At 44.2% G+C, this 14235-nt stretch overlaps 1 protein-coding gene across 1 annotated transcript in view; it reads right to left on the bottom strand.

The window, feature by feature from the left end:
- PASD1 (PAS domain containing repressor 1) overlaps nucleotides 1–14235 on the bottom strand; it is a 50350-nt gene that overhangs the window by 23970 nt on the left and 12145 nt on the right. The window contains exons 2-4 of the mRNA XM_058814117.1: nucleotides 3058–3149; nucleotides 1632–1688; nucleotides 171–325 (exon numbers count right to left, since the gene is read on the bottom strand). Coding sequence (XP_058670100.1) covers nucleotides 171–325; nucleotides 1632–1663 — 187 coding nt within the window. The 5' untranslated portion in view covers nucleotides 1664–1688; nucleotides 3058–3149. The remainder of the gene's footprint in view (nucleotides 1–170; nucleotides 326–1631; nucleotides 1689–3057; nucleotides 3150–14235) is intronic.

The following is a 14235-nucleotide window of genomic DNA, read 5'->3' as shown; positions in this document are numbered from 1 at the left end:
TCTTTTCAAATCTGTGTTTAACTGGTCAGCAATGTATTCAGCCCTAGCCACCTCCTGAGGCCAACTGTCCCTTATTCTGCCCCTCAGTCAGGCTCCTGTCCTCTCTGGGTGGCACCTGAGATGCCTGGGATTTGCATTTTCTGGCTGCTGCAGGGCAGCACCCCCAGTACCTTTCTGTTTCTGTAGGAAGTCGATGGTCCTCTGCAGGATTGTGGACTTGTCCATCTTGAGAGGGTGGCCATGGCCCTGCAGCATGGTGCAAAGCTCCTTAATGAGGACATTGAACTGGTCTCTCCTCTTCTTCTCAGATTTGTTGCGTGATGCCCTGGGGATAAAAGCACAAATGCCACTCAGCAGAATGAAGAAGCTACAGCACAAACCAGGGTGAGGTATCTATCCTGCCCCACAAAAACACACTAGATACAGGAATCTAAACTCTGCTGGGAATGTTTATTTGTTTAAAATTGGGCTTGCACACAAAGATTTTGCTGGTAGCAAGACTGAACTCACCAGCAGCAAGGAACATCTGGAGGTAACACATATTTGGGCTCATTTGGGAAAGATCATATCCTGATATACATTTCATACATTTCATTTCCCATTGTTTCAAAAGCAGTGATAGTGAAGGTGTTATGGGACAAATTCCTCCAGTAAGAGAAAAGTGTGTTCATGCATATTCATGTTTTGCTCACTTAATTTTTATGAACTTTTGTTTTGCAGTTAGTACACAAACATATAAACGTCAAAATGTGAAGTATTTCTCTGATTTGCACTTACAAAAGGAGCTTATCAATGACAGCACTGTGCAAGGCAACTGAACTGCAGAATAAAATCTTGTATGTGGTCTTGAAAAACTACTGCTGTGATGTATGAAACTGGGAATGTTACAGGTCTGGCTGCAGAATTACAATTAGTTTTCAGTTGACAAATCAAGAATATTTATTAGGCTTTCCTCCTCCATTAAAAACAGTAGAGGAGAAAGCAAACCCATTTAGTTCCTTCCAAAGTTTTCTTTCCAGTGCTCATATCTGAGATAACACTTTTCATACAACCTCTTCCAGTAGTAATTAATTTGCTTTACAAGTGTATTCACGATGATGCATACTTGCTGTGATCCAGACTGAGGGTGGTATGCAGAAAGCATTTCCATTCATACTCAGGTTGGCATTTGGATGTTCTCAGATCCAGCATTCACAGCCATCTCTGTTTTGGCACTAGTGTACAATGACTGAACAGAACTGAGCCAAGAGCTTCTCTGACAGAGATTAACTCAGGCCTGGGCTAAAGCAGGACTGCAAAGGGAGCTCTACCCCAGGTGGGCAGCACTGCTTGGTGCCAATAAAATCACAGGTCAGGAATCCTGCTTCAAGATAATAAATAGCCATGGGATAGCATGAGATCCTGAGGGCACAGCAGTGGAATTTAAAGACCACCCAGCCAGATAACGCATTGCAGGGGTGGCCAAACTCTGTAAGAAGCCTGAACTTAAATTGTGCTGCTTGTGGTCAGCTATACACAGCCTGTAAACTGTGTGGGAGCTTTGCCTCTGACATCAGTGGGGTCAAGTTCATTGTCAAGCACTGGACAACACAGCATTTACAGTTCTCCCCCAGGAGTGCATGCTGTCATACCTCTTTGCCCTGTCCTTCTCATCTTCATCCATCAGTTCGTTTACACAACACAGGGCTCTGCAAGGGAAAGACAGAAGCAGTTACTGAGACACACTCCTTATCTTGCTCAGAATGTCAAAACATGGAGTGTAGTGGTTTGTACTTAAAGATGTACTTCCTGGATGTTTCAGTCTTCCCTTTCCCAAATTCCACTCTTGGTATGTCTTTCCTTCCTTGTTCAGTCAGCTACTGAGGCATGAGAAGTGGGACTGCTGCTACATGCCCAAACATCCACCTACAAGGACTTTAAAGGGAAAGATTAAAAGCTGGCAGCCCCTCAGCCTGCCTTTGTCCTGCCCTCTGAGGACAGGGAATCCTGCTGAAGCACCCATCTCTGCACAGGAATCAGCATCTTCCTGCCAAATGCAAGAGCCAAAAAGAGAGAAATCTGCCCTGGTGTCTGCAGCAGGCAGCACCACAGCTGGTCCTGTTCTGGGAAATCACAGAGGTTACTGCTTGATTTCAGTCACTGCCCACCCTGCTTGAAACATATCTGAGATTTCCAGTGGAAAGACAGAAGAGAAAGAAACTGTGCTAATCCCCTAAAGGACTGGCATTAGGCAACAGAGGCAGCATGTTATCAGGATATCTAAGAGATTATGTGATAGACAGGTCCATCCAGAGCATCCTGCAGCCAGTGACTGCTGCTTGCCCTGCTGGACTGCTCCCACATCATCTGAGCTGAGTCCTGGGATTCATACCCAAGGCTTCAGTTTAAAATGTCCTCCTCACGTGGCACTAACCAGGGAAGGAGAAAAGTGGCAACAACTCCCATAAGGACACAGTACTCTAAAGCTCCATTAAATGATGGAAAATTCAAATCAAAGGTAACTTCTTCACTGGTGACTTTCTGTGACTCAGATGGGCTGAGTCTGAGGGACAGGAGCCAGGGAGGTGCAGGTGAGGCAGCTGCTGTCACTCCACACCACGTTGCCCAGTTCAGCTCTGCTGGATTGCCCTTCAGACACCTCCAAAGAGGAAATCACACCCATCCCCACCCTCAGAACCAATCTGCCCCCCATCTCCACTGAGCACTTGCCCTGCAAAACACCCCATGCTGCCCAGAACTCTAGGGGCATTTTTCCATAGGTACACCCAAAAGATTTTCTCTGTTTAGAGACTACTCCAAACTCAAACATGTTGGTAGCTACAAAAGTAACACAAACCAGAACCACCCACAACTGACAGGAAGTCAAGGATGCTGCTCACAGCAACAGCCACAAAATTTTATCCTTCCTGCCCTGCTCCAGGGCAAGGATCTCCCTCCCTGCAGATGACCTGGGCAGGAGATACTGTATGAATTCTTTTGTTATGAATGCACTCCAAAGAGAGGGAGTGGTTCTCATTGTCTGAGTCACCAAAAGCTACAAGCCAAATTAGAAATTACCTGTTCTATTCCTCAGATTCATCAGTCCAGACTGACAGAGTGGGATTAGCACTTCTTATCACCATGTAAATAGAGACGGAGAAAAATTAATCCTGCAAGGAAAAGCAAGTCCAGTTAAAACACAGTTGCAGGTAAGACAGCCTGGACAGCTGCAATCACTTCAAGCTGAGAAAAATCTACCAGCACAAATTAGAACCATGTTCAAGTATGACTAACGAAAGCTCAGCAGAGCAATGGGAGTTAAACTAAGTTCTTGGGCTCCTGGCTCTGTGGGTACCACCTACTGCCACAGAAGCAGCCTGGGAAGGCCAATGTGAGCTCTCATGCCCAAAAAGCTGTGTGACCCAGCAGGGTGGGAGAATGGCTCCATTGGCCAGGAGCCACTGAGGAGCAGCTGGAGCTCTTCCAAATATGACAGTTTACCTGGTGTGCTGTGAAAACCTCATCTATCAAATCTTGCAACCAAAACCTCCTTCAAGACAAACATCATCAGCAAAGTCAGCACAAGTCACAAGCATCCAGCTGTGAATGGACTCAAGGCTTCCCCTTAATACTTGCTACTGATGGGACACACAAAATCTAGGGAAAATATCATGTAACTCCTGACACCCCAGTGGTGCTGTAACTGGAAACAACACCTGCACAGCAAACTTAAACTCAGTGGATCTGCTGTGTCTCTGCTCTCACAGCAGTGCTACCCCACTCATGCTTTATTCCAGTTCAAAAGGAGTGTGTGATTTTATTTGTTACCCTATTGAGCTGAGGCTCTTATCCCCACTGCTCATGCCTCAGTACTGTTCTGTCAAAATCACTCAGTTGTTTCTTCTATAGAAGAATGCCCCCTACATAAGATTTGGCGACTGGGGATAAGTTCAGAGATACACAGGTATAAAGGAAAGTATTTTTAAAGCAATGGGTTAAATTATGAAAAAATTCTTGTGGATATACAGAAAGTTCTATCAAAATTTATCAGGGAAAAATTGTTCTTTGTGTGCAGACTTGACCATGCAAAAATTCAGCTAAAGAAAAGGATTCTTCCCAAGCTTGGAGTGCAAAGAATTATTTTATGGAAACTTTGCTCACAGGTTGTCTAACAACTGAAAGCTCCCAGGAAGCCTGGTGGGTTTCCTGCCTCATTAGAATGGTTGGCCTCCCTCCCACCCAGCCAGAACAGAAGAAGTCTGTTGAGGAGTCAGACTTCTCTGACTTCTGGGACTGAACAACTGTTGGGAAGCTGAGAGAAGTCCTGGTCACCAAGAGTGCCAACAGCCCAGCTGATGCTCACTGAGCCCAAACTGGGAAATGAAGCCCAAACTGGGTTCCCCAGTGCCCAGGAGGAGCTGCCACTGCTGCAGGGCAGCAGATCTGGGCTGCCAGAGGAATGAGGCTTCCTAATGAAAGTGAGCAATGCCCTCAGCCAGCAGCAGACCTGGGGGAGCTCACAGAATAAATACCCATAAAAGAATTCACAGGCCCAGCCACCCAGAGCAGCTTTCTGCATGATGCAGCAGGAGACGGTGAGCAACAAAAAGTCTTAGCAGAAGACACCTAAGGACAAAATAATCTTAACTGGATTAAGCACTTCAGGACTGCATTTAGCTAAGTGCTTTTTGTCTTGTTCTAAGACAGAGCTAAATATAGTAACCAGAATACTTAAGAATAGTTTCATAAGGGTTGTATACATTGCTCAGCCAGCTAAGACACTTAGCACTACTGACAGCAGTATGTCTGCAGGTTAAGAGTATTTTAAATAGATCCAGATAGAATCTCTTTGACCTTAACTGCATTAACCAGAGGGATCAAAATTTATTTATTGCCTCCTGAAAATCCCCTTCTGTAACACTTTGAGAGAGGGATTCCTGAACTCTGTGGGCAGGTAAAGAGGAAACTTGTCAGTGCTGCTGGCATCGTTTCTCACCCCACCTACAACAGGTGAGGATCAGCTTTCTCACAAAGCAATGCACATTCATCGCTGCTTAATGCCCCCTGTAAAGGGAAATTATCTTTTCCTTCCTTTGTACAGGGAATCTCAAAAACCACTCATAGCATTTTAACGGTACATTATATTTCAGACTTTTCAAGTATCACAGTATTTGAAGTTGTTTCCAGGGTTACAGAAAGGGTAATGTAGCCAAATGACAGCCTCAACAAGACAAATGGACTTTGCAGTCAACAACTAATAGTTAAAGTATTATTCCAAGCTATCTGCTATATTCTGGCACATTTTTTACTGAAAAGAGAACGGCAGAAGGAATTTTCTCTTTCACAGAACTATCTGACTCCAGGAGCTATCTAAAACTGCAAACCTGTGAGTAAAGAAAATGTTTATTTATTGACTTGCTGCAAACCATCAAAATATTAACATTACCTTAGGATAATTCTTAATGGAACAGTCAGACTTGTGTCCTGAAACCAGCAATTCCTATGAATGTTTCATTATAGGTTAAATTTTAGTTATTTGGTTATGTCACTCATGGCAGGGCAAAGATATTTCTGTGAGAGATGCTGTCCATTTCTTTGTGATCAGCAATGAATAAAGCTTTCATCCCTCACCTAAAAGTGTCCCTGAACCAGGATGATTTGACTGCTTTTACTAGCTACAACAACTGGTCTAATGAAAAACATTATGCATAGAAGCTTTGTTCTGCTTGTATTTGAGTTTTCATAGAATTTTGCATTAAAGTAACATGCAGCAGTTAAGGAGTCTTCAAATCTATACCATAAGAAACACTTTAATTATGGAAATGTGCTGTACTAATAATTTTCACAGACTTTGCATGCAATGAATTCACCAGAGAGCCCCCAATTACAAGATGCAGCACTTTGTGCCATGATGCAGTCACAAATAAGAGAGATAACACATTCTCCAGCAATATGATTTACATGTCAGTGTACCAATGTTCCATTATTCTTGAGACAACAGGAGGGCACAACTCCCTGGCAGCAAAACAGCTGATTTCACTTTTAAAAGGCAGAATTTAACCTCATCAGTAAAGTGGTGGTTCATAGTTGATGTTTATGTAGATGGCAATTGAAAAACCAAGCAGTGTGGCTGGGTCCCTGTGGTTGTTTAGCACAGGAAGGATCAGCAGCTCTGCTGAAGCCCTGGCCCTGCTGTGCCACCCACCCCGTGCTCCATCCTCTGTCACACAGGGACAGATGTTTGCCCCAGTGTCACAGTGACTGTGTGACAGCAGCTCAGCTCAGCTGTGCCATCCCCATCTGCCAGAGCACCCCATGGGCACGGCCTCACCTCTGCTGTGCCACAGCCCAGCATGGAGCATCACACAGAAACACAGACACTAAACCACGTGTGCCAAAGGAGTTGCATATCTGTGTTATTTGATCTGCTTGCTTAAGTTTTTCTGCCTCCACTTCACCCTCTCCTTGCCTTGCCTCCTGCTGTTCTTCACTCTTTTCTGCCCTTCCCTCACTTATCCCTGTATTTAACATCCATTGGATCACAACTCAGAGAATTGGATCTCCTTTGAATATGGTTTCTCTCCATCTTGCTGTTTCTTATACCACCTGCCTTCATCTTTCCATTAATTTTCTCCTCCACGTTCTTCACTTTCTTCTTCTCAAAAGACAGAAAATGTACAATGATCTCAGTTTTGACAATCACCCAGCCATTCCACTGTGGGAACTTGGCTTCCCAGGTCTGAGCCCCCCATGCCTGACAGGTTCTCCTCTTTAGGGACACACTGCTTGAGGAATCAGGCTGGGGATCTGATGGGTTTTGGCTCCAATGTCCAGCTCCAGGAGCTCTGGGTCCTGTCCTGTCTCACAGCTCCCAGTCCCATTGTCAGACCCTCTTTGGAGGAACTGGGATGTGCCTCAGGTCAGTGGCAGAGCTGTGCAGCTCCAAGCTTGACACAAACACCACCCTGCATGCCCAGGGAAGTGCCCCAGCACAGCCCAGCCCTCCTCAGCAGCAGCAGCAGCAGCACACCCTGCATCTCTCTGGGGCTGCTGTGCCTGCACCTGAACCCTCACAGCATCTTTGTTTGCCACAACGTGGGTGATGGTGCTCAGTGGGAACCAAATGTTCTGTGCTTCCCCTTTGTCACCTGCCACAAGTGGACTTTTTGTGCCACTACTGTGGCATTGCATCCCAATGCTCTTATCTACAGCACACTCTCCCCTGGTTTACTGAGCTCTAAATTTAGCTGGTTACCTGTGACAGATTTATGACAACATTCATTACAGCAGGAACAGCTTCAGACAGAAGCTAAAAAGTGTCCAAAGAAAATGGATTACACGAAACAATTACACCATAAAAAAGGCTGTAATGGAACACTGTGATTCAGCACAGAAGTGACTTGAAAGATACAGGCAGGAATAATGGTGGTATGTTGGTTTTCTTTTTTTTTTGTTTGTTTGTTTTGTTTTGTTTGGGTTTTTTTCTGTTTTTTTTGGTTTGGATTGGTTTTCAACCAATACATGCTGCTTCTGCAAAATGAAAGGCGGAAAAGGATTAAAAACTAGCAGATACTTAAAAAGAAAAGATGACTACTGGAACATTTTGTTCTCTAGGATTTTTGTCAAATCCTGGAGAAAATAGCTGTCCAAGTTTGCTCTGTTCTAGCAAATTGCTGAACCTTGCAGGGTAAAGATACAACATTGTAGAATATTATTCAAAATGTCTCTGGGGTTTCTGTAACAAGAACAACATGCATCTAATTAATTCTACCAATTTGTCTAATGGCCCCTTAAAATTCCCAAAACATGGCAAAAAGTAGAATGCTGATTCACAACCCTAGGAAATACAAAACTGTACTTTTAGCACAAGCAAAACAATATTTCTTCTGCAGTCTTGGGTGGATACCTGTGTTCATTTGTTGCCATTCAATTACTACAGGAAAGGTAAATAAATGTGTGTTGTGATATGAAATGATGATATCCAAACTATAAGCAATCCTTTACCATACCTGCCTCAGACAAAGAGCCAAATAATCCTCAAATACTAACATGACTCTCCCTCATGTGGGCTGAGAGCAAAGGTAGTTGTTCACAGTCAATCCTTCAGCAGAGTTGAGATCGTGTGTTTTCAGGGAAAGAATATTGAAAGTGAATGGTCAGAAGTCTTTTGAACAGAATGGTCTCCAAAACCTGTAGCTCTTAAAGCTCCGTTTCTGTTTCTGGCTGATCCAAATGATGCAAATGCATGTGTGTGGGGGTGAGTGCATAAACACACATTTTACTTCAGAGCAATTTGCAAAAAATACCGAGAGCCATTTCTGCCCAGGAAAGCAGGGGTGACATTCAGGTGACTCCTGCAGTGCTCACCTCCTGATTTTGGGAGTTTAGTAACCATTGCTGCTGGGTGCATGGGAGGGGAAGTGAGCACAGAGCCCTTTCTCTGCCTCAGGTCACTCCCTATCACATTCACTTTTCTGGCAAATCACAAAGGCGTGGGGGGTGTGGGGAGGTTAACCCAATAAATTTCAGCAATGAAAACAGTGACTTAACAAGCTAAAATCATTCCTCCCAAAGCTATTGATTCTCCAGCTTAAAAAAAAATTACACCATCTGATCACAAACCTGGTGTTGAAATTCTGGCTCATTTCAGGGCTTCATTCAGAAGAGTTCTAACACTATCAGAGCCAGCCAGCAAAGGTCAGTTTTAAAGAAGCCAGCACTCTGCTCTGCTGGCAGGGTTATCTTCTGCAGGGTTATCTCCCTGCCAGGCTGCTGCTGGGCACCCTGACCCCTCCTGCTCCACTTTCAGGGAGTGCCAGCTGGAGCAGGGATCACCAGGCTCCCTGGAGGTGCTGCTGTGCATTGCTCCCACCCAGAGGGCACAGCTCACATCACCTGCACTGGGGGCATTCGCTGAGCTCGTTGGGTCCTTTTTTGGTCTTGGATTTTGTTTTGGCAACAAGGTAGGAACAAGGACAAACATGTCAAAGCTGCCTGTTTGGATGCATCACCCTGAAATCCTCTTGTAATTCCTCTTCTATTTACTATGGGTGAAACTCATCCTAAGCAGAGAGCTACATGGAGTCTATGTGCCATTAAACTGTCTACCTTTATTCATTGAGCTCTCCCTGTCCACAGAATAAATGTAATCATTAGACAGCAAAGAAAATCAGTGATCTAATTAAACTGAATACCTTCTCTACTTTTCTGAGTAAGAGAACACTCCTAGCAACTACCAGTTCATTGAAAGAGGCAATAATAGCATTCCTGTCCTCAGCTGTTCTCTTTTTCTCCTCAAAAAATACATTTTTGTGCTGTTTTTCTTTGCCTTTCTCTATCTTGTATATAAAATGCATTTCAGATGCTCAAGGATGGTACAGATAAGGAGATGAGCACTTGTGCTTTGTGTTTGCTTGTGCTGGAGGTTGAACTCATATTGCAAAAATAAAATGTAAGGCCTGAGAGGCTGCTTGCTCTGCACAGTGGAAGCAGGGACCTTCAACTGGGTCAGAGATGGGTCCCAGATGGTTTCAGGACCACCCTGCAGAAGTGGGGCAAAACCACTGTGTGTGACTTGGCTCCATGGTGATCTACTCCCAGCCTGCAGGACCACCAGAGGGTAGGAGCTGTTTGTGGACTGGAGGATTTTCCTTCATAAATGTCCTCTGTCTACAAGCATTGCTCCCTGGCCATGGCTCTGCAAGTGTGCCTCAGCTCAGTTTAAAGGCTGGCAGGAGCCAGGATGCACCATGGAAGTGATGCACTCACAGCCCTGACAGCAGGCAGAGCCCAGCAGCCCCAGCCCTGCCCAGGAGAGGAGCTGGGCACTGCCAGGGCTCTTCACTGTCTGAGCAGATGTTCAGCACAGCTGCTCCGCACCTGCACATCAGGTGTGCCCCGTCTGGCATGCCTGGAGTGACTGTGGGTGACACAGACCAGAGTCTGTTAGCAGCACACAGCTTGCTCCACCTGCATCACCCTGCCTGTGATCAGCCCTGTGGCTCTGGATGTCCCTTCCCAGGAAGGACGATTCAGCTGCTGCTCTGCTGCTGTGGGAGCAGGTGGGAGGCAGCTGGATGGGCTGGAGGCTGCACACTCAGTCTGCAGACAGCCAGCAACCTTTGGCCCCAGCATTTCTGCCCTTCCTTAGATCTGCTTGGTCCTCTGACACTCTGGGGAGCCCTTCAGCTGGTGAACTCTGGCAAGGTTGGTTCTTGTTCAGCATCCTTTGATTGCTGCTGAACGTCTGCTTTTCTGACTCTTTGCAAGCAGCTTGCTGCCATCCTTTCTCCTGTCTAGTGCTTTTACCTCAGGAAGTCTCAGCACACTCTACAAACAAAGTTATCCATCCTTACTGTACAAATGAGGAAACAGGGGCACACATTTTACTTCTGTCTCCTTTTTACAAGTGTCCCAGTTTTGGAAAGCTGAATTTGAAACAGTGAATGCAGTTACAGCCTAATTTTCAGTAATGCTGAAATCCAGCATAAGTACCTACAAACACTGAACATTTTGGAAAGACTCGACCTAAATCATTGACCCAAGGTCATGCAGCAGAGTTAAGAAGTGAATCCAGATGTCCCCATGATTAGCTCTGTCTACTGGCATTCAGTCAAGTCTTCCCTCCTAAAATAAGCTTCCTGAAGCATTTAAGACTATGGTCTTAGAACTCCCCTGAACACCCAGCACTGGTAAGACCTGATTTTCAAATGAAGAAGGGGGGGGGAAAACCCAGTTCATTATTCTTTCCTCAAGTGATCACTGAATGACCAATCAAAGGGCAGCTCAGAGTCATTTGATCTCAAACTTCTTCCTATAAATAAAAAAGGGAAGATTCTTCTCCCTTTTCAAACAGCATGAAGAAAAAATGTTCTGCCTCATTAATTCTAGACCTGAATAATTAAATCTGCTCTCTGTTGCAATCTGTTTCCCATGTGTATCAGCAACCAGGAATTTCTGGAACTCAATACATAAGGAAGCCATTCAATAAAAGGAAATACTAGGACAAAAGGATTAGAGATAGATCTGACTCAGACTGAGAGCCTCCCTCTATCAGAGAAGAATCCAGTTCCTCATCCAGAGTTCAACTTTTCAATTTTGACCAGTATCTCAAACCAAACACTGCAAAAACAATGGATCTCCCAGAACCAGACCACCTCTCACCTCTGGTGCAGGTGCAGAAGAAAAGGGGGAACAAGTTGAGGAGACCAGTGTAGTATTGCAGCAGAAATGGAACAGCACTACCTGTCTGTACAGTTTAACTGCTTGGCAGAAGAGAATAAAACAGAATATTTCAGTTGGAAGGGACCTAGAATGACCAGTCCATCTGCCTGACCAGAGCTGACCAGAAGTTAAAGAATGGTATTATGGACACTGTCCAAATGCCTCCTAAATGCTGTCAGGCTTTGGAAATTGACAGTTCCTCTCGAGGAAGCCTGTTTCAGTTTTTGACCATCCTCTCCTTAGAGAAATGCTTCCCAATGTCCAGTTTATGTAAAAGACTTGTGAGAAAATTATAAGGAGCTTTAGTAGTTAAAATTCAAAGTCTTCACTGCAAGCTCAGTTATATCTACTTATCCATTAAATGAATATCAAAGGATTCATTGCAGCTGAGCTAGGTGACCTCATTTTCCATCTTTGCCTTCATGCATTCAAGTTCAAGCATAAGAAACATCCTTACCCTCTTGATGTGTTTAATTCTAGAGCATTTCAGGTATAATCTGCACCTAAGTCAAAAGGCTTTTAAACAAAGCCCTTAGATTTCAAAATTTGTCTTATCCTCATTTGGCTCCCAGAATTTCAGCTGCTTTCTTTACATGATCTGCTCACATCTGTGCTCCAGCTGAGCCACGTTCATGCCCCACTGACCTGAGCACTGCCATCTCTGTAATCTTGCAGTAATAACCAGCAATGCACTCAGTCCCTGTGAGCATCAAGAGCCTTTCAAGGAGGAAGAGGCAGAGAAGAGCCAGCCTTTATATAACAGGGAAAAGTAGGATTTCACAGGAAAAACACTGTTCAGCTAAGGTGAGCAATGGGAGCTGCACGCCTGAAGTGCCCTGGCCCAGCTCCCCTGGGCAATGTGGACTGGAGGTGTCAGCACCTTGCAGGATTACTCTCTGCAATGGCAGCTGGCAGATATTTTTCTAACAGAGAGCACAGCAACATGGTTCACACTCATCTGATTCCATTTGCTGCTGCTCCTATTCAAACTCGGCTAATCCGATCAAGTTATTTCTTGGCCTGTGCCTTAAAGCTGAGTAAGTAAACACCTTTCATAAGGCCTGAGCCCACTTCTTTCAAGTGCATGATTAAGGGCTAGACTTGAGCATTATTGTGAGAAAACCTACTACATCATTGCAATTCCCAAAATCACACTCTCAGGTGTCTTGAAGTGGCACTTTCCACCCAGTGTTTTACTCCTTGCATTACAAATATATAATACAGTCACCAAGGGGCACAAACACCAAATATCCATCTGTGTTTCAGCTGCCCTGGAGAACAGCTCTTTGAGCTGAGAATAGCTCACAATGGCACCACTTAGAGACTGTGATGCAAAATATTTTCTGTGGCCACCAGACCTTCTCCACAGATGTCTCTTCTTGTTTACTATGAAGAAGGCAGATGATAAATATAGTCAGCAAATGTATTTTGGACAAAGTTGTACTCATCTGTAGTATTTGCATTAAGTAACACTAGAAGACTTATGCAGCAGAAAAGATGTTGGCCCAACTGTAATTCCTTTTCTGGTACGCCAAGGATGAACTACTGAAGTTTACAAGTTATTTTCAAGAAGAATTGTTGCCACTTATGCTGGTATTGCTAATAATATAACTGATCTTGGTAATAATGTAAAATAAGGGGTATTTTCTCCGTTTTGTAAAACACCCCCACATGCTTCTCTTCTCTGAGGCACTTTAAACTTCACATCCAATATTCTCTTTTTGCGCTATCTTGCCCACATCACTTCTCAACTAGCTCCTCAAAAGATGGATACTTGTTTTGAAAGCTTCAGGAATAAAGGAATATTTAAACAATTAACTGCAATCATATTCATCATCCAGCATGGTACCATGGATATGCACTAGAAATATAACGAGTAAGTAAAACTTTCCTTCAAGAAGAAGAAAAGAGAAGATAAACATCCACAGATCTCTCTCTCATTACTTTCTTATCTTTTTTAGACTGCAAATATGTCAGTCACTGGAACACTTTCATACTAGGTCATTATTGTTACACATATTATGCACAAAGACCCAAGGCCTCATTCTGTCATAGATAAGCTATTCACACACATCCTTTTTTCCCCTTACAGTTTATTTGCATGGCTGGCTGGATAATCACTCATAATAACAAAATATGACTCAGCATGGCTGAATGTCCCATTCACTTTGGGGATTTTCTTGGAGTTTTTTTTTTTTTTTTAAACTATTGAAGACCAGAAAAGATGTGTCCCTCCCAGACAATGTTAATGTAAAAAAGATTTGATTAAACACAGAGGTCAGGGGAAGGGGAGTGGATCAAACAGCAGCATTTCTACTGCCCTGTCCTCAAAGAGGCTCTGACCATGCTGCAGGGTCCCTTGTCCCCCACTGCAGCATGGTCAGGGGGATTTGTCCCAAAATCCCCTCCTCAGGGTGGAAGATGCAGGACAGAGAACTGGCCACGTTCCTCAAGGATGGGCATCCTTGATATTAAGTACATATGTGCTTTTCTGGACATCTAAATTCTGTCTGTGGGTTATTACAATTGTGCAAGCACACAGAATATTTTAAAATATGATTTATTTCAGATCTGCAACAGTCCAGTACCAAGAATCCTCCTAGTATCAGTCTAAATCAACACTCCAGCATGACCATTAAATTAAATACGTGGGTCCCTCTCTCCCAAAGGACAACTCTCCTCTACTTAAGCTAGTTAATGGCAGTAGCAGTGGCACTGCCACCCTGCTGAGCAATCCTGGCTGCATGAATGTGACTGACAAAGATGGCAAATCTGAATGCTTGACACCTCTGGTCCCTGGTTTTCAAGTTAGAGACTAGCCCAGCAGAAAAGGCTGCAGTGTGAGAGCATATTTCACCTGGGACAGAGTGAAAATAGCATTCAGAGCCTGGCCCTCCATTCAACCAGATCCATTGGCACATGTCTCTATTTTTAACCACCTGTGTAATTCTTGGGTGAAAGAAGCAGGATATATTTGTGTTTTCCAGAATGAAGGTAAACATGAGTTTTTTACCTAGGGCTTTCCTGACTAAA

This window comes from Ammospiza caudacuta, chromosome 14 (genome assembly GCF_027887145.1).
Source record: "Ammospiza caudacuta isolate bAmmCau1 chromosome 14, bAmmCau1.pri, whole genome shotgun sequence".
NCBI lineage: Eukaryota > Metazoa > Chordata > Aves > Passeriformes > Passerellidae > Ammospiza > Ammospiza caudacuta.
Note: the sequence above shows the minus strand (reverse complement) of the source record. Positions and strands in the feature narration are given on the sequence as shown.